The sequence below is a fragment of the Rhinolophus sinicus genome, linkage group LG04, assembly GCF_036562045.2.
Source record: "Rhinolophus sinicus isolate RSC01 linkage group LG04, ASM3656204v1, whole genome shotgun sequence".
Lineage (NCBI taxonomy): Eukaryota > Metazoa > Chordata > Mammalia > Chiroptera > Rhinolophidae > Rhinolophus > Rhinolophus sinicus.
The window spans coordinates 140,472,064-140,498,345 of NC_133754.1; the positions used below are offsets into that span (position 1 = coordinate 140,472,064).

General features: G+C 42.0%; 1 protein-coding gene across 2 annotated transcripts in view; it reads right to left on the reverse strand.

Annotated features, from left to right (window-relative positions):
* The window catches only part of DMRT1 (doublesex and mab-3 related transcription factor 1), a 95,263-nt gene that overhangs the window by 36,698 nt on the left and 32,283 nt on the right, over window positions 1–26,282 (reverse strand). Inside the window, exons 3-4 of one of the 2 annotated variants that reach the window (XM_019729724.2) lie at window positions 21,672–21,955; window positions 3,285–3,429 (exon numbers count right to left, since the gene is read on the reverse strand). In XM_019729724.2, the coding sequence (XP_019585283.1) occupies window positions 3,285–3,429; window positions 21,672–21,955 (429 nt within the window). Of the gene's footprint in view, window positions 1–3,284; window positions 3,430–21,671; window positions 21,961–26,282 lie in introns of both variants that reach the window. The other variant, XM_074331581.1, reaches the window with a different exon arrangement.

The following is a 26,282-nucleotide window of genomic DNA, read 5'->3' on the forward strand; positions in this document are numbered from 1 at the left end:
ATCCCCAATCCATCAGCAAATCTTGTTGGTTCTAGATTCAAACTGCATCTGGCATTCAACCACGTGTCATCACTACTACACTCCCACCCTGACTACGCCACTGTCTGCTTTTGCAAGAATTACTGCAGTCGCTTCTTAATTGGCCTCACTGCTTCCACTTTGCATCTCTCCAGTCTATTCTTAAACAGCAGCCAGAGCGATCTTTAAAAACCACAAGGCAGACATGTTGCCCCCTTTGCTGGAAACTCTCCAGTGCCTTCCCAGTTCACGTGAAATAAAAGCCAAAGTGCTTGCAATGGTTTATAAAGCTCTACTTGACGGCCCAGCATCTCTCTGATCTACCTCTCAATGCATTTCAGGATATGAAAAGGACAGCATGGCTCCTACCTAACTTTTTACAAAAGAAGAACATTAATAGCAACATGGCGAAAGAAAAACTTTCCCTGTACTTCTTCTCCCCCCTACATTCTGTTTTCATGTTTCGATCTTCAGCAAAATAAGAAAACATAGAACTTGGGACTCATTTCTTTAGATAGTAAAGAGAGGTTAAGCTTATTTTTAAATAAACTGAAGAAAAATGGATTTAATGGACAAATTTATACTTAACACTTTAAAGAAAACATTAAATCTACTGAAAACACTGTTTTTCAAATTACTTAAAGTCCCCGCTTATAATTGATACACTATTTACAAATCATAACTTATTAACGCAACCAAAGAACCTCGACTCGAATTTGACAGAATAATAAATGTAACTGGTTATCAGCCTGCCTTTGCCACCTTCTCACAAATGAATACACTGATGTCCCCAACCCCACCCACCACCCTGTCATTAGCCTCAGCCCTACTTAAGGACATAACTTGTCCTCAAAGAGCACCCCGCTGGTGTCAATGCTGATGATAAAACTGAAGATCCAATGCCCCAAGAGATGACAACTGAAAGCACAACTGAAAGCACAACTTTCTCTTTTCTCTTCCCACCAGCAATGACAAAAACTTCATGCAACGTAGAGCGCATGATACCGTACATTTGGAATTCATAAAGCCACATTTCTTTAAAAAATTAGCTGAGATTTGGATTTTCTATTAATTCATATTCTCTTTCTCCATGATGTTGACTGGACAAAATAATTTTCCAGGTAGTGCCAAAAAGAGGGTTAATTTGGGTAAAGAAAAAGCAAAACCACCGCAGCAGTATGAGAATACACACCTCTGCCTGCGGCTCTCATGCAACACTTTTTATCATCCCTCCCCCCCCACCAGATGGCCCCTATATATAGCCCTCCCCCAGGAAGTTAGAACCATAAAGTCTTAGCAGGAAGTGAGGACTAGAGAGTAACAGGAAGCCCAGCTCCATCTGCAGACCTCCCAGCTCTTGGGTCAGTTTTCTTACAGTGCCAGTTCATTTTTTAGCAATGACGATTCCAAAGAAGGCATTACTGCAATGTCACTGCAGTTCTTCCTGGCTAACTCCGTCATGGCTGAAGCTTACCTTCCTGATTAATTATTAGTGAGTTAGATGGATACCCGAAGGTTAAACCTGGAGTCTCCTCACACCACACTCTCAAATACACGTATCATCAGAAAAGTTTTGAGAAATTCTAGGTGTTATTCGCCCAATCTTTCCCTCTGAACACTGGTACAGCCGGTCCCTTCATTCCTGGACTGTAACCTCTTTCCATCTGAGTCTCTTCCTTTGCTGCCATAAATTCAAATGCCTACTGCTCTTCTCCAAATGCATTCTTCTCTGCTCTAATAAATTTCCTCTATCTTTTTGTCTTATTGCCTTCCTCTGAATTTACACCTTTGACTCAAGAATGCCAGTGCTTCTAAAAATATTACATTATTCCTAGTGAAAGCAGCTCAGGCAATTTCTTCCTGAACGTAGGTTTCACTGCTAATTTTCTCTATAAACAAACATTTATTTAACTGCTTCATATCTAAATTGTGCACGGGCTCCATCAAACAGTAAGAATTCTGACCTTTCAGGATTGTTTCCTTACAGAAAAAGCTTACTTAAAAATAATACCTGATTCATTTGTTCATTAATTTGTTCATTCATTCACTCAACCAATAAATACCAAATACAAGGCATCAAAACAGATTAAAAAAGTATATAAAATGTGTTCTGTCTTTAAGGAGCTTACAATCCAGATAAATATATAGAATCAAAGGCAGTATAAAAGAAAGACTATATGGGATATATTATATGGTATGAATATTTATAATACCGAGTTGTGCTTGTCCACTCCTGACAAAAAATGATTATTAATAAAAGTCAAAGTGCAATCAACAACGTGTGCTTCAGTCTCTAGAGTTCAAACTGATCAGTTCCATATTAATGGAGTCCCTTATTTTATTTTAGTACAGTAAATAAAGCATAACTTGCCCAGCTTTTTTCAATTTCATTGTTCTGAATTTGGAAATCAAAGCATCGTTCTGATTCTCATTCTCTAAGCACTTGCTTTACAAATAAACAAGTTCTCTAGAGTCAAGCTACCGAAAAAGCAAACCTCTTTTATTGAGTACGGGGTAAGTTCCAGTAGTAAGTTTCTCTACCAAGTCATTTACTATCACCCTGATTTCTATTTACGGCCTTGATTGTGTGTGCTTCTCACTTTCCTAGGTCAAAAGATGCTGCTTAAATATAAAGAAATTAAAAACAGGGCCTGGAAACACAGCAGCCATAAAAGACCTGTCCATCATCACAGTGTAAAGGTTGAGGAAAAGGTTAAAATCGAAGTGAGCAAGTGTGTATTTCAAAGTGCTTTGGTTCATTAAACAGTCATTTTTATTTTAAAGCCATTATATCAGAGTTATTTGCATTGCTACTGAATAAATTCTGAGATCTATTGTATTCAAAAATGTTTTATTGTTATTTTATTCCTTTCCCCAAAAGACAAATACGCCTTCAATTTTAAAATGGAAAAGTTTTGGAAAATGAGTATTTGATATGTAGAAATTCACTTTACCAAAAATATCAGGACTTGAGCCGCATTTAAAGTGCCCCTGTATTTTATACTCATCCTCCAGAGAACACATTTTTAGCTGCTAATGAGAGTCTCTCACCTTATTCTTGTCACTCCAGGTATCCAGAAAAGAGAAACATGATATAAAGAACCTACCAAAGCCAAATCATTCCATAACAAATTACCATAAACGGTACTTATGTAAGAGTCATACGGCAATAAACTTTCCAACAGCTCCTTAGAAAGCCCGCGACCCAGTGCTGGATACTCAGCCCCTCTCCACTCCAAATCCAGCCTATTTAACCAGATACCTACCACTCGCTTTGGCTTCCATGTAAGAAGGGCCATCCTCAAAAGTGAAAATCTGGGACACACTCTGGCCCAGGTAGGAGGGAGGCGGGTAGTAAGAGTGCATCCTGTACTGGGAACTCACTGCGTGGCGGTTCTCCGAGGTTTTCATCTGCTTAAGAAAAAAGAACGAGTAATATTGAGACCAAAGTTGCACTTTACAATCATTATAAGCATTGCCTAATTCTTTAAATACAGGGGATAGCTTATTAAGTTGGAAGTATCCTCAACCATGAATATGCCCTCCAGTGTGCTGGTCCTGAAAATACTAGACCTGTGCATCCTGAGGTGCCTTTTCAATCTTGGGGTCCCCGCTAAAGCACCCCTAAAATTCCACCTGGTCATATGATGCTTGATAAACAAGCACTAAAGAGAAGAAACAGGGCGGGAACGATGGGAGAGCGTGGCGTAGGAACCAACACAATCCGCTGCAACACCGACTAGCTTGTTTGATGAGCAGCAAGTTATTTAACTTCCTCACATTTCTTCACATGTAAAGCTGGCATCTTACCCTAGTTATCTTACAGTGTGCATCATATAGAGAAAACAGTGTGTGAGGATAAGCTGTTGTCATTAGCATGATGCTGTGTTGTCACTCAGCATCCATCCCAACTTCCCGCCCAGGCTTTTCCCTGTAACAAGGAACAAAAAGTCTGGTATCTCCGTTTCCCGGACTCTCCTGTCACCAGGGTTCTGGAGGTGATTTGGATTCTGTTAATGGGATATGGAATGAAATTTGGAAGACAGAAGGGAAGGCAGAAGGGAGCACATCTGTACCCCCTGTAGCACTGAGCAGCTGACCCTTGGCAGTCATGCATTTTTTCTGGCAATCAGACCCTGCCTTTGGGACTACGGGGCAGCTTTTACGTGAGGAGCACTTCACATAGTTTCTTGACTTCCCATTCAAAGCTACGGAGATAGAACCTAAGGCTTAGAAGGGGATCCCACTTCCACAAACACCTAAAATTCTTCCGTTTCCTGCACAGAACCCTGGTACAGACTGAGCCTGAAACGCATGATCGTATCTTCACAGCAAGAACACCTGGACTTCAATTATTTTTACTGCTTTAAAAATATTAAATTTAGATAAAAAGTCAATCTAAAGGAATGTTCAGGACAAATCAATTCCATTCAAGAATTAAGGAATAATTTCAAAATCATGTTTTTCAATTAAATCTCTAGAAAGTTACTTAACTTCATAAAGAAACTAGTACTAATGGACAGAGCATGGCACAATAAAATTAGGTACCGGGCTTCCTCAAGATTTTCTATGAACTTCCAAATTTTGGACAATTTCTCAAGTAAGAGAGGCAGAAGTGTACTTTGACCATTACGGCATTGCTTGGAGGAAAGGTCTAAGTCCTTGGTTTCTGTGCGCTAATTTGAGAAAATCAAGAGGTTCATTTTGTACCCTCCCAACTGCTCCCCAATGCAAATGTATGCTCTGATGAGTGCATTACTTCTTCTTGCAGAAGGAAAAAAGACTCCATTCCACTTGATTATTACCTCTCAAGTGAAGTTAATCTGGCATGTTCCCTTTAGACTTTCTAGTTCATCTTTCTGAATATGAGCTGGTATCTCTTCCAGCTCAATCACCCAACTTTCATTTTCCACCATCACATAAATCTTCACTGAATAAGAGAGCAAGCAAACTACGCTTGGTAACAGCCAAAGAGGAACAACTGGCTACGTTAATGAGTGAGCCCAAGTCGGGAGAGCCATTAAGGAGCCAGGAAATCATTAAAGAGGGAGGCAAGGATCAATGGCGTTTACTGCGCAGACCCAGTTATCCAATAGACCAGTGCCACCCAGTCCTCGCTTAATGTGTATACAAATAGCCTGGGGGTCCTGATAAAAAGCAGATTCTGATTCAGTAAGTCTGGGGTGAGGCTTCAGAGTCTGACACATTCCCAGGAGATGCTGAGTCTGGTGGCTCAGAAACCTCACTTTGGTGACAAGCGACAAGAATATATGATCCTTTCTATCATACTTATGCTTTTAGGGGTCCAAAGGAGGACCTTCTAAAAAACTCTTTTGACCAACTGTTTACAACTATCAACTTTCCACCTGAACTGAGGGAAGGCAGAAATGATGTAAACAGCATTTAAAATTTTTCATTATTTTTCTTTTCATACATGAGATTCCCCAGAGATAAGAGATTTTGTTCAGGGGTCTGCCGCCATCTAGAACTGCTGCAGCAGTAATAATGAACTCAAACACACTTTGCATAAGATCCATTTCTGCCTCTACATCCTTCCCTCAAGTCAATTACACAGTCTAAGTAATGAACATTGAATTAGACAACAAATGCCAACTTTTATGTACAAAGGGTCTTAACATAAATAATGGAGACACCCCCCTGCCCCCCCCCCCCATGGATGCTGAGTTGGTCATATCTCCTTCTGGCATGACAATGTCTTCAAGTCAGTTCTTCAAGGAAAATGCTTTTCAATTTTCCCAAGGTACAAGAAAACTGACAGGATTTGAGCCTGTGGGCTCTGCAAAGTGCCAGACTTTTCCCCTTTTACAATGAATTTTGTATAAAGCCTCCTTTCAAAATATTTTTAAAATGTTCATCGTGAGTGTAGAGCAGAGGTCAGCAAACTTTTTTGGTAAATAGCCAAAGAGTAAATATTTTAGGCTTTGCAAGCCACAGGATCTCTAGAAAATCAGGAAATAAATGGGTGTTGCAGTGTTCCAATAAAACTTTACTTATAAAAATGTGCTCTGCTTCTCAGCCTTCACTCCCAGTGGAGTAAGGGGAGCAAGGACCCAGCCCTCACGCCTGGGCTTCACGCCTCGATCACCTGATTTCACTGGTCGGAGATGCGGCCTGGGCCCTGGGTTATTTCAAAGTTCCCTGGGTAATTCTAACTGAAACCAAGACTGAGAACCAGTGATTTAGAGTTACCCTATATATTTCCCACACCCCAACTAGTATGAAATCCCAACACCTCCAGTATTAACTAAAAAATGCAAAAGGTTAACTCTGACAAACAGGCTGGCAAACTGCTGCTAATACCAATGTGTACATTGTTTGAAAAGAGATCCAGATAAACTGCAGAGTTATTTTCCTTTTTACTGAAGCTTACTGGAAAATAAACACAGTATCAAATCCGTGCATGTTTATTTTCCCCTTAATTCCTTTTCTGTTTTTAGAACGCATCAGATAACAAGGATTATTTGGAAATAGAAATTGAGTTATTTGAACTCAAACATTCAATTTCTCCAATGAATCCCCAGACCATCGAGCTATAAAAGACTTCCAGCAAAAGAAAAAAAAGATACAAAGGGTCAGACTCCATCTGAGGTTACTAAAATGTAAACTTAGGGAGGCTATCAATCACTTCAGCTACTTCCAACTGGAAGAATAATCTACAAATAACCATCCATGTGACAACTTGGACAGAAGAAAGAATCGTTCTATGTATTTCTAAGGGCATGTATAAACCTCTGAAACATAAAAGTTAAAACTAAATCGTGGTTCACCCAGAAAGCCCAGAAAAAGGCGTGGCCTAATGCAATTTAAAACTCTAAATCATTTCTTGCTCCTTTCGGGTCAGACAAAATGAGTAAATAAGGAAACCTTTGAAACTTGTTTTACTTTAAACCAGCAGTACTTGGCTGGGGGCAATTTGTCCCCCAGGGGACATTTGATAAAAGTCTGGAGACACTTTGGATTGTCACAACTGTTGGGGCCTGGGGGACGTCACTGGCATGTAGTGAGTAAAGGCTGGAGATGCTGCTAAACATCCTACAATGCCCAGGACAGTGCCCACAACAAAGAATTATCCAGCCCAACATTTCAATAGTGCCGAGGTTGGGAAGCTTGCTTTAAACTAACTCAATACCCCCACCCTCGTGCTCAGCCCTTCACCTCCAGCTACAACAGCAAAGTACTACAGAGACAGAAGGCACATAGAAATTAAAGGAACTGTTCAGTTCTGCCAAAAGGATGTCATTTTTTTTCCTTTATGCAGTGCTGCCTTGTTTCTCAAGACTTTTTTATTCCTTTAAATTAAGCAAGCGAACTAAGTAAAACCTAAAAACCCAGGATCTCAGTGAATTATGACTACCATTATTATTAACATGTGGTAGCTGGCAAGCAAGAGACATGTTTTATATTCTTATTACCCACCCCAAGTCCCTGAACCAGAATATGACCTATGGATGGGAGCTGGGCAGACAATGTGCATGGTGTTAGTATTAACCCTGAAGGAAAACCTAAGAGCTTTGGGTTTTATTTTATTAAACTGTTGAGAACATACTGCACAATAAATCTGAACTGTAAGTTTCCCTTTTATATACCTCAGTCACCCTTTTTTTATAGTAACAATAAAATCCCAACAAAACGTAAAAATGTTAGACCCCCACTTCCTTTTAAAAAAAATTCCTAAATACTATTCACTGGCTGCCTGCTAACACTTCAGATAGGAAGAGTCTGGTCACTGAACTGAATACTCCATCCAGGTAATGGCTGAAATAGATTCCTAATGTCCAAACTGCTGTCTCGTTGTTTATAAAGCATGGCTCAGCTGCTCAGAATTAGAATTGGCTGAGAAAGGGAATAGTCTTCCTGAGAAGAGTGATTATACTAGATAAAACTCCTAATTGCACACTCTAATATTTAAACAAATAATGTGAAGATTCCCTTAGCATTGGTATGTTGTCTACAGTCTTTTAAATTGCGAAAGACACATTTGGGATGAACCTTTGGTTTTATGAACAGAAGCCTTTTTATAAAAAGGTTTCACATTCTGTGGAATTCCAGGTCTCCTGCTGATGCTAAAAGTGAAGTCTGGGGCTGACTTTTGCCCTCTTTAAAGGATTTCTTTAGTTTTAATAGAAGCTTCTTCTTTTCAACCCATTGGACTGGGATGCCTTTTCCCACACTCACCTAACCACACACTGAGAGCTATCCTAGTCCACAGACCTTACCTGTGCAGGTGCTTTACCTGAAAGGCAAGTGCCTATCACCTCCTCAAATACACACCTCATTCATCCTCTGGGATGCCACACGTCACATAGACTGAAAACTGATTGCTATTATGTGCACATTTCAGAGACTACTGAAACAATAACAGGGCAAATGCTGAGTCATGTGACACAAGGAGAAGCCCTACAGCTACAGGCTGTCCCTCCCTTCTTCCCTGTCTCGGCACGTTTGTTTTTTCTCGCCCAACTTCATTACCGTCCTCCACTGTGCCCACCTCGCATTCTCTTAGGTATTCATATAATGAAATGCCCTCCACTCCCCTCCCTAGAGGAAGGAAGAGAAAGGGAGACAGGGAGACTGGCCTTGTGAGGACTCAGGCCCCTGAAACGGACTCCCACAAAGCCTGGGTGGATGCCTTCATGCGGCAAGCAGGAAGGTGCTGAGCTTGAGGGCCAGCTCTCAGCGGCTGGAGAACCTAAGAGCTGTTTGTCCAAAAATGGAGGGGATGCTCCCTCCTCAGAGAGGAGCTTGGAGGAAAGAGAGAAGACAGGACAAACGGAATGCTCATGCATTGTGGCACAGAGGACAACTCATTCAAAAAACGATGCATCTAAGATGTTTTAGGTTGTAAACTCCATGTTTCCCAAAGTCTGTGACAGTGTACGAAAGTGAAAGACACATTTGTGGGGTAGGCTTTTCAAAAAAAATGGAAGGAAACGAGATCAACTCCAGGCTTATATTAATACCAGAGTAGATTTTAAAAACATAAAAAAGATATAAGATTCAACATGGAAAAATAAGGAAGTCGTTTGGAAACACAGAAGCAAAACTATTAGAGCATAAAGTAAGCCCCTACCCCCACCCCCCAATTCCCAGAAATCCTGGACAGGGCATAGAATAGGGACTCATATGACTCTTATATAAACTCTGAGATGGAAACCCCGTACGACATCAGGATTACACTTGTATTTATTAGTGGTCCATTTTGTTCGTCCTTATTAAAAGTCAAACATTTAAAATGTGACTATTTCCACGTTTTAAAAAAACCCAAATTAATGTTTTTAACTTGTGTCGCTCAATTTATTGTTTTACCATCTGTGTTGGTGGTACTGATAGAACAAAGTTTATTCCCCTAGACAATATTTTCCAAAATGCAGAATTGCGACCATTTAGTGGGCTCAAAACTAATTCAGCGAGTTGCAAATCAGCATATATTTTTAAAGAACAGTATGGAAATGAATGGAATGAAACAGACTATAATAAAACAGAATAGAAATATGAGACTCCATTGTATATAGTACGGGTAGGAGCTGTTTTATAAACTTTTCATTTTGTGTTTATACATATGTATAAATAAATACATACAGGATCATAACATAAAACATTTCTTACTGTGAGTCTTGGCCTAAAATCACTGAAAGACAATAATGTATATAAATCAGGTTAAAGGAAGCAAGAACTTTAAAGATAGGCACATAGTAAGAAAAAGACAAATGTTAAAAATGGTTCCTATTCCTGGAACCTCGAAGGGTTTTGATGCATTTCAGGGGGTTCACAAAAGAAAGGGTGGTCTGTTTGGAGACGGTCGATGGCTGGGACTAGTCTAATGCTTTCCTCATTATCACAAATCTATGCAAGCTTTGCTAGCTCCTGGGTTAGAAACTTGTCTAATTTGCAAATCTAAAACACAAACCCTAACTTCCCAAGTAAAATCATACAGAACCAGGCAGAGATGCAAGCACCCTCTATTGCAAAGCCAACAGGAAACACAACTTCAGCAAAACAACTGGTGGAAAGGGCATGAAAAAAATTGTATTTTTAGTATTTGGTTAATAACTATCAAGACATAGGACTCTCAGTGTCGCTAACATGTCAAGTCTCTGAAAGCATTACATTAACAACTCTTAAGACAGGCAGATAAGGCTTGTAATGGTGACAATCTTAACATAACTTTGCTGAGAAAAATGTTGGTTATTGACTACAGGACTAATGGAATTTCAGAGTAAGAAATGAGCATTTATTAAGAGATAATAGAGACTTGTCAGCTCATAGAGTCCCCATAATGTAATCATCATTAACATAGAAAGAAACGGCTCAGAGACGTCAAATAACATGGTTCTGCTCATAGGGATTAAGCAGAGAGAAGGCAGAATCCAAAGCAAGTAGACCCTCGAAAGCCACCTGTCTCATTTTAAGTTAAGATATCTGCTTGTTATAAAGACCTACTCACGTTTGAGATCTTGCGTCCCAGTATATGTTGTCAGTTTGGCTCAAATAAAAATTCGAAAAGAAAAAGACCTACTCACTATCTTCAGCTTTTGACAACTCCTGTTTTCACTGCTTTGAGATAAAATGAGAATTTTTTTTGAATAGTCTGAAAATCAGATGCCTGTAACCACACATTCAGGAACTGTGATTTTAAGACCAGAAGTATCAGAGGCATCCATATCTGTCCGCACTTTGACGGACAAACTTAATTAACCTTTGCTACTCTGTTCCAACCTACTGTTTTAGACAAAACCAGTGACCCACAAACAATATGTTACCATCAGAATCTCAATGGCTGCAACACCAAGAGATATAGCCCTATCAGCAGTATCGGGAAATAAACCACTTGGATTAGCTGCTCTAAGAAATATGGATTATATTCATGTCACACATGAGCTGTCAGCAACATTAGGATACTTTTAGCATAAATCAGCAGTGTGAGCGGTATCTTATGAGTCCTGAACGTGACAGACTGCCTGGAGGGCGAGGTGAGAGGGTGTGCGGCCACCTTCTAAGTGTCAGCACACGTGCACACTCATGTCACTCTTCACGAACTGGCATTAAAAATCTAAACGCAAGCTGGTGACTGCTGAGGGGCACTCCCAACTCAAGGTGGGCGGCTTGCATGGAAAGGTACTTCCCAGTCCAAAACCACGGTGGAGAGAGGTCATCTCTAAGTGAGCAAAACAAACAAGAATGACCCAAATTCTGTTTCTCTAAATTACACAGAAGTGTGTGTGTGTGTGTGTGTGTGTGTGTGTGTGTGTGTGTGTGTAGGCATGCACATGCACGCATGTGTCTGGGAAGGCACAGAACCATGTGTAGGAGCTACAGGCTTAGTTATTTAAATTGGTTAATACTATTAAGACTTAGGACTCCATTCTCTCTAACTTGTCAAGTCTCTGAAAACATTATATAAAATATGTCATATCTTATAAAACGTTGTAAGTTACAAGAAAACATACAGCTCCCAAAGCTCCACACAAGGAAAACCAAGAAGTGCTTTTGGAGGGCAGGGATACCATGGGAATGAACGTGCCCTCTGCAGTCACGCAAAGCTGGGTTCAAACTCCAGCTCGCGCACTTGGCAGCTGTGTGATACTGGCAAGTTACTTCATCTGCCTGAGCCTCAGGTTCCGCACCAGAAAAGGGGGTGCCCATCTCTGACAGGGCTGTGTTTTGGGGTTAGGCGGGATGCTAGCTGTGAAGCGCCCAGCACCCTCAGGCTGTTTAACAGCTGTCCTGCCGCACCTGCACCTTCCACTTCCGCTCAGGGGCCTCCCACTTGGGGAGCATCCGTGAGAGGGAGTCAGTCACACTCGAGGACCCTTCTTTTGCGTTTGCTACCCAGTAGCCGAGCCCTTTCATAGGTATGACAGAGATCTAGTAACAAAGAGGGAGACAGAAACACCTGCCCATTATATACTTGAAATATTTTAAGTACATAAACATTTTGTTTGATATTTGAAAGGAAAATTCATCCCCTGAAAATTTTCTGCTTTTTAAATTTGAAAAAGTTGAAAAACCAACTCAAGATGGTACACAGCCACTATCACACACAGAGGCAGGGAGGGCGGGGGACAGAACATTCCTTCACATATTTTGCTTACTCAAGACATGCAATTATGTCTGCCTTCCTTATCTCACTGTTGGCTGACGAGAACCTGGAACTGCCAAGAAGGATGTGATTTTTTTTTTAAAAAAAAAAAGGTGTGAAAAATAAAATAAGGAGATAATCCCCCCCCTCCCCACCGTTTCCCAATCTTCTTATGAACCGCCCCACCATAGAGGTTGTGCATCTGCAGGGTGACGCCCATAGGGTCCTGGTGTACCCAGCAGGGGGCACTGAGAGCAACGGGTCCTGGGTGTAGGCAATCAGGGCGGCACTCTCTGTAAAGAATTTTTTAAAAATATAATATTCATTAAAAGTCAACCTGCTTTTAATGATCACCATGCGCTGAAAATTCTAAACAACAGTGGTTTAAATACTGATAACATACTGTCCTTGCCCCACCTCACTCCATGCCTGGCACACCACTGCACAGAGCCCTCCTTTCCTCAGGGCCTCACCGCCCTCCCCAGGGAACCTCCAGACTCTGATCACAACAGTGATTACAGAATTTCGAGTGTCCTTTTTCACCCAGCCCACTGTGAGCTGCGCCTTGAGGGTTGGGATAGCCTACCTCAGAGCTAGGCCAGGAGCTGCCACTTGATAAATTAATGATCAATGAATGTGTGGAGGAGTTTATGTACACACTCTGTAATGTGGTAAAGATTTTTCGTAATTCTATTCTTTTTCTACTATTGCATTCCTAAATTGGTTTTTTAAAAAAAAGACAAAGAAGAAAATCAGCTTCTGTTATGTATTGCCTTGATTTTGGTCTTTATTCAACTGAGGGACACTTAACAGGCCACAGAAGAATGGACTCCCAAGAAATTTAATAATTACTCATCCACGTACTTAAACGTTCTGAGAAGCAACTAATTTTACATCATATTCATATCTGCTTAACGGGGAAAGAAGTTAAGCTAAACAGGAAGACATAGATATGATTTTGGCAACCAGCCCAACCAAATTGAATCTGAAAGCTTTCAAAAGCTGTGATCTGATTATCTCATTTTCAAGCAGATTATACAGAATCCCCAAGTGACTGTATTATTTACTAACCTGATGCTATTTTGTCAGAGATCAGGTTGTGTAAAAATCTCACAACAGATTGATATTGTATTTCTTGCTGCCTCCAACTGAATTGTGGAGCAGTCTCTGGAGTACATTAGCCCTTTCCCAGGTTTTCAACTCAATCTACATCAAACTGAACTCCTGTAAGAATGGAAATGTGCCTGTAGGACAGCCCAGTCTCCTAGAGGTTCTTGAGAATCCGAGGTTACATTCTACCTGGGCTTCCTGAGATGCTACTGGGCTGCTTCAGCCAGGCTGAGAAAACAGTCCCTTAGGATGTTCAGGGCCCAGCCCTGGGCCCTAGATCTTCTCTCAGAGTCACAGCTGCCTTCCCCAGCGCAAGGGTTTCTAGAGACCAGTTCTACTTTCTTTTATAACACACACATTTTTTAAAGCAAAATACTGTGCAAAAATGACTACTGTGCACGGCTGTAGTTAAGGAACAGTTCTCAGCCTCCCCTCTCACCACCTATCTGAGTTCAGTTTCTAAAATGTCCACCACCTCCTTCAGCTTTGGTTCCAGACCAAGAGCCACCAGGAATATTGCCATCGCGGATACCAGTTCTTACAAGCAACTGCCCTCAATGCAGGATAGAAAGCATGCAAGTGATTACACTGTCTATAAAACAAAACAGCAATTCTTTCAGGAAAAGGTGTAACAAAAATCAGATGATGGCTGTCATGATCATCACTTGTAGTCATCTAGAAGAAGACAAAATAGCAATTCCTTCAGGAAAGTGCATCTAAATAGGTGGTAGTTTAGAAACAGAAAGTCAGGGCTGCATTAAGTGGGGCTGCAAAGCTCCGGCGGGATTCACCAGATGGCCAGAGGACTACTGCTGCCCTCATCGTGCCGGCTGGCAAACAGAAGCCTTCCTTCCTGCAGGAGTAAGAATGTGTTATAAGGACCCAAGAGAACTGGGTTTTTTAGTTCTTCTTAAAAGAGAAGAACCTAATGAGGAATTATGCTTCAAAAGAGAAAATTATAGACATGGATAAGACTTGACAGGCTGTTTGGGGGAAAGTTCATGGTAGAGGCGATGGAACCCCCAAAGGTGGGGGAGTCTGACGCCTCACTTCACTGTCTTTAAAACTCCTGGGGTCTATTGTGACTTTCACATTTCTTTAAACAGAAGATGCTCCAAGACTGGCCTTCTGACCTTGCAGGGCTTGTCTCATCATTGAACTGCAAGGCAGGACCTACTTGGGGTGCATGTGAAGGACTCCCACAAAATGGTGGGATAGCATGAGGGTATTCACAAGGCTGCCATAAAAAAGGAAAAGACCAAAGCACTCCTCTGCTTCTAAGGAGTTAAGCTGAGAGTTAAGTCGACACAATTGCTTAAAAAAAAAAAAAAAAAAAACCATATTGAAGACCCTGAAGAACTTTGCTGTTGTCATGGTGACACAATGACTTATGCAGCGGTTTCTAGACTCTCACTGAACTTCAGATGTTTAAAATGTGTGTGGGGGGGGAAGGGGCAGGGGATACAGGGATAGTTTTGCCAATGTTTTATATTGCCAAATGCGTGCCTTCACAAAAAAAGAAATCCAGCCATTTAATAGGATCATCACTTTTTTTTCCTTAAGTTGGAGGGTATGGTCTCAATAATAACAATTTTTTAAACTGAATAATTTAACTGGGAAAAACCCACTTGTCGTATTTTCCTCATTTCTCTGTAAATCAGCATAGATAACATCCTGCATATTCCCAATAAAAGAAGGAACAAGGTGACATCAGCATCCACGACTGGTATCTAAACTGAATAATACACTAAGAACATAAATCAGAACTGCAGGTATTTTTAGGGGGAAGACAAATGTCAGTATCAACATTTTTCTATGCAATGACTGTCTAACTAGAAACCCCAAAATAAGCAACTATAAAATTATTAGAATTATAAGAGCTCACAAAAGTGGCCAGATGTAAAATAAATACATCACATCACAGCAATGGAACTCGTAACCCTTTTAGTCATCAACAGAAGTCTATGTCTCTATCCTTCCCCTTTAAGAAACCAAATTATGGTTGTTCGCCCTAATAGCCCAAGTCAAATACCACATCTATTTTAATTACCCTTTCCTGAGAAAAGAAATTGCTTTCAATGTTTTAAATTGAGTATGTTCTTATAAACCCTCCCTGTGTCTGCTTGCAAACGTCAGTTTTTCTTTCCAGAGGAAAGAGCCAGTCAGTGTCTGTCCAGCAACAGACACTGACCAATAAAAAGGGAAGCCAGGGCTAGTGTAACCTGTGGATGACATGGCAGTGGACAGCCTACTGGATCACAAGTTTATCTGTGGACAGAGCGCCTGAACAGGGTAAGAAGGCCCAGGTTTGGGGCCTGGCTCTCCATCAGCAGCTGTGTGCCTCAGGCAAGTCACTGAACTTGCTCAGCCCAGAATCACCCAGGAGTTTGAGGTGAACAGAGGCACATTATCCTGGGGGCCTGACGGTGCAGAGGGGTGGCCTGCGACAAACACAAAAATTTCTCTGAAGTCTCCCACTTCATCTTAAAAATTGAAGTGGATGTTGCATTCTACCCCGATGTATTGTTTTTTAATTTATGGAGATATTTTAAAATAACGATTGTTCATTATAATTGTCTCCCTGAGAATGGTTTAAACCTTAGATTCACATTTCCCCCCTCCCCCCACTGCTGGACCCTCCTGTGAAGTTACCAGGCCACAGAAGTGAAGGGGCTACAGCCACTCCCACAAAGCACGTGCTTAGTAAGTCACTTAACACTCTTTAGCTAACAGGTTGTTCTGCTGAGCTATGCTAACAAAGGAGGCAGCAATGTGAAAACAAGGGCCACTCTCAGGTTGCTCATTATACCGGGAGGATCAGGCAGGCAGTCAAAAAGCTTTCATTTATTAAGTGCCCTGAGGGGCCTCTGGCCCTCAGCCGGCCAAAGGTGCTGGAGCGCCATACCAAGAATGCTCGCAAGGGGGCGCCTTTCTCTGTGCTCCAAGGCTCGGGTGCCAGAAGCTGGTCTCCTTCCTGCCTCTATTTCAGTTTCAAATCCAGGCCTACTTAGATGGTCCCCAACTTCCCTTCTCATTTTCCAGGTGGTAACAGCAGCCTTCCCTCAAGACCCACTTTTCTCATTTTTGTCTGTTTGCTTCAGTGGTAGATCCCTAGCACACAGTACTAGGACCTCCATGCACGTTTATTTAACACATGAATGCATTCCAGTGAGGTACATAATCATAAATGGGCAAGCATATTCGCGACACACTTCAGACTGAGCCCAAAATAACCACCAGAGGAATGAAATAACCTATGTTGCCATTTGACCACTCCCCAACTGTGGTCGGAATGTGACTCTACACATCTGGTGGCATAAGCTTCCGAAAAGCAATCAGAGAGGGTGCCTGCCGTAGGGACTGAAAGGAGATGCCAGGTACAGCTCTGAGTCCTCCCATATTTATTTCTGTTCACTTGATATGCAGCTCTCCCTTGTCAACCTGGTACAACATGTTTATTTAAGAGATAATGTTGCCGTGGAGGAGTGCACAAGGCAATAAACAGCTTTTGCAGGCAATTAAATGCAGAAGTGAAATTGAGCCGCTGGTCAGTGGAACCAGCCATTCATCGTGAGTTTGTTCCAGTGTCACAAATGTTATTCCTGTTTCACAACAGGACAGGAATCTATGATTGGGCCACAAATCTCCAAGGCTGGAGACAGATCTAAAGCAATTACAGCAGCTCTCAGCACGCAGGGCATTAACAGGAAAGGACCTTGGGATTCTGGGATGCCAACCTGCTCTGTCTTTCCTTAGAGGTTCTGCACTTAGTAGGTGCTCAATAATTTTGCATCTTGCTTGATTTTATAGGGAGACTTATTATATGAAGTCTCAACTCTATAATTTCTTTCTGCAAATTATTCAATACCCTCACTACAAATCTCTAAGACATCTAGCTTTAAAAAATGATGATGATCTCCACTAGAGTCGATTTTTTTCTAGGAATCAGAAAGGAGCTGTCTGTTGAAAAACATTCATACTGTTCCCTCAGCATACACTGATACACAAAGCAGCAAGGCAAGGAGGATAATATAAAATGGTGACTCACTCTGGTCAAGAGTTAGGAGGAAAGTGGGGTGTCTTAGCAATAGCGAGTCAAGAATGCAGATGGCGGGGTAGGGGGTTGGGCGGCCAGTTAGCTCAGCTGGTTAGAGCGCCGTGCTCTTAACAACAAGGTTGCCAGTTCGAGCCCCACATGGGCCACTGTGAGCTGCGCCCTCCACAACTAGATTGAAACAACTACGTGACTTGGAGCTGATGGGTCCAAGAAAACACACTTAAATAAATAAAAGTTAAAAAAAAAATAAAGAAAGATAGCAGATGGTGGAGACACTGCCTAAGATTCAGGCCCTTTGGATCAAGCCAGGGTCGGACTAAGGGACAATCCAGCCAGGACGGACCAGCACAGCTGCTCTCCAGGTGCAGCTGTGGGACACCTTCCATAAAGGCGACTGAAACACATGGCAACAACCAAGGGGGAGCCCCCACCTATCCCTTTTCTGGAAGCCTCCACCAGTAGGGAACAAGGCATTGTCCAAAGATCAGAGCCAGGGCACCTTCCTGAAACAGCAGAAACATCAAGAGCTGGGCAAGGCCACATGCCAGACCACTGCCCCTTACACCTCTGCCCTCACAACTCTGATTAAAAGATAAGCCATCCAGTTGCTATCCCTTAAACACTGGTTATAACTATGCATTATCTGTAGGTGTTCACTATTTAATTAATACTTCTTTATAACATATGCATCTTAACAAACGTATTTTGCACCATCATAATCTTTGTTTATGCTTTCAGTTTTGTATTTCCTACATGGATCAAATTCTTCCCCAACTCCGATAAAAATTATTCCACATACATTCATACTTGGTCCACATTCACATTTTATAGTCCTTTAATGATAACTAAAATGTGCATTATGTATACCCTATCTTGTTACAACGGGGATCTGAGGTAGCTAATTAAAATACATATGAACAAGAGGCTGAAAATTAAAAAGATTAAAAAAAAGAGCAGAGCCAAGTGAAAATAATGATTAATGAAACAAATTCACTACCGTTAATATTGGCATAGCATTTCTTGGTGTACAAAGAAACTTCCACAGTAATGATCTACTTCAGTCATTACCCTGCCTGATGTATCTATGCAACAATCCTATGAAGGTAGTACTATGCTCATTTTACAGACAAAAAAAGCAACCCTGAGATTCAAAGGGTTAAGTATTTTGCTCAAGGCCTCAAGCCGACATGAATAGTTAAATCACAAGTTAGACTTGACTATGGATCTTCTAGTGCCAGATTCCATGCTCCCCACTTCATATTGTTCCCCTCACTCAACAGGCCTGGTTTCCAGTCTAGGCTCTGCCATCAACTAGCTGTGAGTGCTAAGCCAATCCCTTCAGCTCTGGACCTCAGTTTTCTCTGTAGCAAGATGGGGCGGTGGTGTGAACTAGAGCTCTGTAAGATCCATTTCAGCTCTGGTAATCACTGGACTGATTTTCACCTGTCATTTTGCAAATTGATGGCTTATAGCTATGTTGGCTCTTGTAATTTTAATGTAAGGGTTTATTTTCAAGAAAACTAACTTTTGTGAACATGACTACAATGTGGTAAGTCAAGCTTGCACTTACATTTGGTTACAAGGTTAATCCACAGACTTGTAAAATGTCACTTAGAAGGGATGGAGTCACCATACGGTAAAGCCCCTCCCAATTGTTAGGATCATTTTTTATGTTATACACACACGTTGCAGGGGTACCTAGATATGCTTTGTTGATAATCGCGTTCACAGAAAATTTGTATGCAGATTCAAAAGCACCTTCCAAATAGCAAGGAACCCAGCATATTTTAAACACTAATGGCTGAGACGGCACATTTCAGAAAAGCATCGGAGGCTCTATTCTCAGCCATCTGCAATAGCCACACATTAGTAATATTCTAGAAGCTTCTGCTTATTTCCAACTTCGACAAGTAAAGAAAGAAAATCAGCAAAGGGTTCCAAGGAGATCCCCAATGAAAAGCAAAGAACTTAGGTAGAAATTCCAAGCCCTAAAAAGGGCCTCCCTATTCGTACTTACTTGATGACAGCTTCCATAGCCCTGAGTTTATTGCAGACCCAGTGATAAGGGGATAGTGCTGAGAAACACAATTTGGAGCCAGAAAGATACAGATTCAAACTCCAGCTCTCCCGTTTGGAGGCTGCGTGACCATGGCTAAGTCAGCCTCCTGAGTCTCAGTATCCTCACCTGTAAAAAGGAGACAATACTATCTGCCTCCTCGGGGTATGAGGGAGATTTACTGCTCATTATCAGTGTCATTATTTACTAAGAGGAATGACACCAACCACAGTAGCAGAGGAGGACCAATGTCTGCAAAGCAATTTGTTATATGAGACTGTATTACCAAAGGTGACTGGCTGAAATAATAGAAAGGCTTAAGCCCAGCCCTCCAGGAAAACAAACTCGTATGTTGAATGATGCCTCAGCATCTCTCCTAGGCCTCAGACCAGGGCCACTTCTCTTTATTCTAGTAAGCAATGGTTTAGAGAAGGCATGAACAGTATCAACACTGCATGCCCCGCAATAGGACTAAGCAACTGTGGATAAGTTGTTTCCTCCCACCTTTGCAAGCTGGGGTACAAGAACCTACTCAGGGGAATCCTTCCTTGCACACAGTGGCTGAGGCAGCTCTCCAAGACCAGCAACACTGCCATTCAAGAGAACCCTTCTCCTCCTGGCTATCCTCAAGAAGGGGCCTTGGTAAGGGACCTCCAAGGAAATCCAAGGCCTCTGCCATTCCCTTCCCAGGTTTCCCAGGTAGAGTAAGAATAAATATTAGTGTGTCAGGCATCATATGCCATCATATGCCTTCTGAAAGATTTTGACAAAGTAGAAGGTAAATTAATTTAGGAGATTTCTGGCTCTGCTGGAAAGCTGATTATGAGCTTTCTTTAAGAAAACACTGAAGATTTTTCTTTCTCATCCTTTTTCTCATAAGCCAGCAGGTTCACAGACCCTCCTGCTTTATCCTTGAAACCTGGAAGCAACCAGAGAACCAGGACACTCCAATAGTAGTCCCTGGTTCCTGGGAACCTGCAGGATGAGTTGGGTTTTCCAGAACCACAAGATACTTCTTTCTTCTTTCAGAGAGGAGGATCTCTACTAGAAATCAACCTAAAACCTGTCCCAAATCATAAAATCCAGCTGGTACTCTGACAGACCTGTAGGGGTGCAGCTTGAAGACCCATAAATTACCGCATTTCCTTTACACTCACATTACCTCTCAATTCTAACATCAAAATGCTTTAAGCTCCCTTTTTAAAAAGTATGATTCTAAAAATAAAATGTATGGAAAACACATAAAACTGTGTAGCCCAGGGAATTAAAGCTCACATATTAATATGCTGGAAAAGTCAGATCCCTAAGGGTAGTGACAGAATCCAAAAAAATGGGGTGTTTTGAATATTAACTTCCCCACACCTAAGCAATGCAGAATGGAATAGAATTACTCAGAAAAAAATTCATCTCACATTTTTTTAAAAGTGGGCATAAGGTCAAAGACTTGCCTTGAACTCTAAAATCTATGTACTGCATTGTGCTGGAATCAAAGCCCAGCTGAGAAAGCCTGACTATGGTAAATGCATCCAAAATGAGAACGTTCTCCCAGAATCACAACATCTTACAGTGGGAGTGGGGCGTGGCAGTGTCAAGTCCCAGCACTCGTGTGTACACATTCCTACAACAGGGTAATCCCACCTGCACATGCTTCTGGTGCCTTGGATCTGCTGCTAACATAGTGGCATGACGGGAATGGCTAAATTGAGGGAGCAGAACAGCTCTAGATAAATGTTTCTTCCCTGACATTGCAAAATGCTTTGTTTTACCCCAAATATTAAAAGCTCTTGATTGAACACTTTTAAAAATGCGTACTTAAGAGTATGAAGGACTGACCTCCATTCCCAGCTAAAATACACCCAAGGAATAAATAAATAATGCACTGACGTTGGCCCAGCACAGCAGTCACCTAATTCCTTTCCTTACCTTTCTTCCACCAAACATACAGATTATAACACTTCTCCTTCCTAGGGTGCAAATCCATCAAGAAGATTACACCCACCCAGCATTTTCTAAGCTGCTCCAAGAAAGTTGGGGCAAGACTGCAGGAGGTGGGGCGTCCTACAGTAAGTGACTTGTGAATGTGACTCCAGCCACTGGGTATGTATGCCAAATAACTCTGAAAAATGACAAAAGTAAAATTTGAAAAAGAAAACAAATATATGCATATTTCTTTACAACTCCTTGCAGCCAACTTCTGGGGTTAAATGATGTTATAGGTAGAGTGAAAAATTCTTCACACATTTTGTATAATGTGCACACACGCGAGCCGAGGTGTGGGTGTGTAGGGGTGGGTGTCACATATTCACTTCACCCTCTGGGTGACATCTTACCTGCCACTGGTTTCCTGTCTGACCAGGCACATAAGGTGCTGGGAGGCTCCGAAGGCTGTTCTTCACGGGGGACCCCCCCAGGGGGCTTCCCACATCCCCAGAAGTGGAATCAGCAGCCAAGGCCATGGAGTACTGGGGGTAGTTGTACAGATTGTTGTAGTAAGGGAACAGGGACGGCTGGTAGAAGCTGCTGTAGTAGGTCGAGTCCGAAACCAGATCAGGTGTGTTCTCCACATGCCCTCTGCTGGTGACAGCAGGAATATCTTGGATGACCATACGTCCCTCTGGAAAGAAAAAGCAAAGGCCAACATGGTATTAATCTGGGTGGCTACAAAACTTGACCTCTAAACCTTGGCAACACATGGCCGATCTCCTCAAGAACTGCAGAACAAGGCCCCTGGGCATGCTGCGTCTTCTGCAGCCAAACCAAAGGGGGGCTTCTAAGGCTGGCATAATTCTGGGCAGACGACAGATTCTTGCTGATTATTTTTACTGAGAATACCAAACACATTTTAAGGGTCATTTTAATTATGTGAAGCCTGACCAGTAAGTTGTACCCAGAAATTCCTTTCCTAATGTCAAGAAATTAGAGATCAAATCTAGTTAACCTGGCTGTCTACAGCATGCTTACAACAAAATTAACTGGACTTCATTTCCATAAGACAGTAAAAGGAACCCAGCACCCCTACTATGGTAGCCACATAGATATACCAGAAAGCCAAAGCCAGAGGCTAAGAGTTTAAGCAAACACCGTTTCCTTCACTTCCTTCCATAGCTGATACCTTATCCTTCTGAAGTCTGGACAATGGTATAGACCCGGGGAAGACAAACTTCTGTAAAGGGTCAGTTAGTAAATATTTTAAGCTCTGTGGGCCATTCAGTTGCAGCATATACAGGTTGTTTTGTAGTTTGTGTTGCAATAAAACTTTATTCACAAAACACAGTGGGCAGTGGGCAGACATGGCCTCCAGACTATATAGACCATAGCTTGTCAGCCCAGGGTCTAGACTTTAAAACTGTCAATTCCAACAAGTAACGGAATGGACTCCAATGGACATTCATTAAACAATGTTCAAAGAGTTGGTCCAGGTGCCTGACATGGCTACAAGGTGTCAGGATGCCCCTGCCCAATGATAGTCTACAGTCTAGCATGAAAGATATTATGGGATTATAAAGAATGACAGCATTACCATTATCATACAGGCACACCCATAAACCTTTACAGAAATGCAAAGGCAGGAATTAGATGGAAAATGTGAAGAAGAGAGTAATGAGAAAAGGGCCGCAAGGACAAAGGAATGGAAGCAGGAACGTGGAAGGAGAACCAGGGAGTGATGGGGCACCAGGTTGAAGAATTGAGCAAGTGAAGGGAAGAGAGACCCACAACAGGGAGATCCCCTAGGGAGACACTGAAGTAGTCAGGGAGACCTAGGGGACTCATGCAGGAGAGGGGATGGGACCTGTGCCAGGAACCCGCCAGGGACATGTGGGAGACAGAACTCAACAGAACGGGAGGACGGATGGGACATCAGGATTTAAGATGCAGAAGGCGAAGAAACGTAAAGAGCAGATGTTGGGAAGAGCAGGAAGTCTATGGTAGAGGAGCGGGAGGTGGTAAGTTCTGCTTAATCAAGATGCCAGGGGGACACACAAGTGGGGGAAATGAATGAGGGTGAGAAACTTGACACTTGCGCTCATGGGAGAGGCTGAGGTTAGATGCTGAGATTCAGGAGTCACCACCGGGAGATGCTGGCTGCAACTGGGGAGAACAGGAGGGAGTCGTTACAGAAGAGCATGTTCTGAGAGAAGAGAGTCAAGGCTGAAGTCATGCAGAACGGAGGAGAAATGCAATGTCCCGGAGGCCAAAGTTGACGTGGATTGAGGAGGGGGCAGGCTGTGCTGTCACCTGCTGCTAAGAGATCAAGCAAAACTAGTTCTGGGAAAGACCAACAGCAGGATAGGTCGTTAGGGCCTTGTGGTTTTAGTACAGAAGGAGCAGAAGTCTATGAGAAGGCAAGGAGCAGGTAAGCAGTGAGGAGACAGAAGCCCTGATCCTTGTGTCTCGCCAAATGTAAGACCCAGCAAGCCGTGCCATGCCTGCTGGCTCACCCTTGCACCCCCTGTGCCCAGCGCACTGCCGGACACATGTGGTACATATTTGTAGAAGGGATCAACGAACAATGGTTTTTTAAGTAGCCTGGCATCACAATAAATGTGAGGAAATAAATAGAGGCTGCAGGGAACAAGAAGATGTTGTTAATTCATTTTTAAAACGTAAAGAAGGGTTGGGCATACGCCGGCAGGGACAAGAAGCCAATGAAGACAGATTCCCAGGACAAGCAACGCACGGCGCAGAGCAGGTGGTCAGAAGTGTCCACCGGCTGAACATGTGGAAAGAGAAAGAGAAAACGCATGTGAGTGTGTGTGTGGGGTGTGTGTGTGGGGGGGACATGACTAAAAGTGCAAGGTTTGGGTGAGATCTACAAAACGTATTTTTACTGGCTCATTTTAAAGTCAGAACTCTCTTCTCTGAAAGGATACCACCTCCATCCACGTTTGGCTCCTGTCAACGCACTGTCATGCCACTATTTTATTATATTTCTTCCCTTTCTTCTCTCCTCCTTTTCCCAACTAATGAGATGAGACATTCCAATTCCAGTATTCTACACCGTGTCTGGAGAAGGTACATGCCACTCTCTCCTCAACTTCCCCACTGATCCTTTTCTCGTATTTTAAACACCAATTTAGTGACATCATAGGTGGTGTTCACTACCTAATTCTTTTGTTTGCAATGTCGTCTTTATTGTTTACCTTGATTATAAGAGCAATAGAAACTCTGCCAAAATGATAAATTACATGGATGTTTAAACCAGAAAAGGAATGAATGACATGTTCTTACCACCCAGCCATAAGCATTTAGTGGGACATCTGTATACGATCGCACAGACACTGAGGAAGGCATTTGAAATGCGCATCCCTACCCCTGCTGTGGAAAAACGCTGGATATCCCTTAGGGCCTGCCCGTCAAAAGCAAGGCTCTTTTACAAAATATGAAATACAGAAGCAGATAAAGAATTAAATAGAAACGCAAAGACCGCAGCATTCTAGGATTAAGGCACAGGTTCCTGAATTTCTGCATCATAACCTTAGTCAGGACCTTTTATGAGGGCTCAGTTTGCTCAGCAACAAAATGATGTAATAACTCTCAACGTGACAAGAGAATGGCTTCAACAGACTATAGAGTAAACCTCAAATAAAAAGCTACGTCAGATCACAGCAAGGATTTGTTTAGCTACAGCTGATTGTAATTAATAAACACCTTTCCACAACCATATTTCATTTCCTCCTTCAAATTATACTGAATTTTAAGAATAAATTTTAACAAAAGAATAAATTAAGATATATATTGGAAATGTTTCATTTCATACCAGTACTTAAATAATAAAAATCATTTGAACTCATAAGAGTAGATGCATAAATATTTTACACTCTTAAAACGTTTAAGCCCTCTTAAAAAGTGACATTTTTAAAAATGCTGAGAGAAAAGACCTGGATCCAAGGATACATGAAACTACCAAAATCTGAATTTTATAAATCACCGAACAGTATTTTAAAGTTCCAAATTAAAACCCTTGGTCAATGTTAAAAATAGCTTTATGACTCCCAGCCTCTTTGTGCATGGAAAATTCCCAAGGTAGAAATGAACATCCACCAAAGTACATGTGTCTAAGCCAGTGCTGCTCAGAGTATGGTCACCGAATCGGCAGCATCCGCACAACCTGGGAACTTACAGACATACTCTTTCTCAGAGCCCACTCCAGACCCCGAGTCTGAAACTCTGAGGGTCAGGCCCAGCAATCTGAGTTTTAGCTCTCAGTAGGTTCGCATACACTCAAAAGATGGAGAACCACTGGTCTCCTCTAAAGACTCAAAGCAATTTCTCCATAAATTATCCCGTGGCTGCATCACTGTGACAGTCCTGACTGGCTATCCAAGACAAGTCTACAGTAAATTCCACTGAATAAAGATGGGCTGCCACTTACATCACCACTGACCTCGGCCCACAGATCGTGGGTGCGGTACATATGTGGCTGCCCAATGGTTCTGATTTTCATGGCCTACACCCAGGCTTCCTTCATTTATTCTAACCACAAAAGCTTAATTCATCCATTGAAAGAAAGCTTATTTCATTTCTTAGGCACCTACTATTTGCCAGGCACTTTATTAGGTATAATATCACAGAGTCAAACTTTAGTATTCCTCATAAGGCTTCCGGACAATCCAGAGGAGCAGGTAACACGAAATCACTTATTCTTGACCTTAATTTGCATTTATATTTGATTCATTCATTAATTATCATATAACAACTATGTCCAAAGCTTTGCTTTAGATGCCAAACACACAAAGAAACACTGAAAATGTTTCATTTCTTAAGAATGTGCCACCTATTTGGGGAAAAAAAATTAAGCATAGAAACCTTCAACGCAATAGTCTAATCGCCACAAGGACAGTTTAGGCAGATGTCACCATCAGCAAAGGCCGTGGAGACATGAGCCAGGATGGGGGTGATTGAGAGAGATGGTGGGGGTGTGGAGGCACTCAACGGAGGAG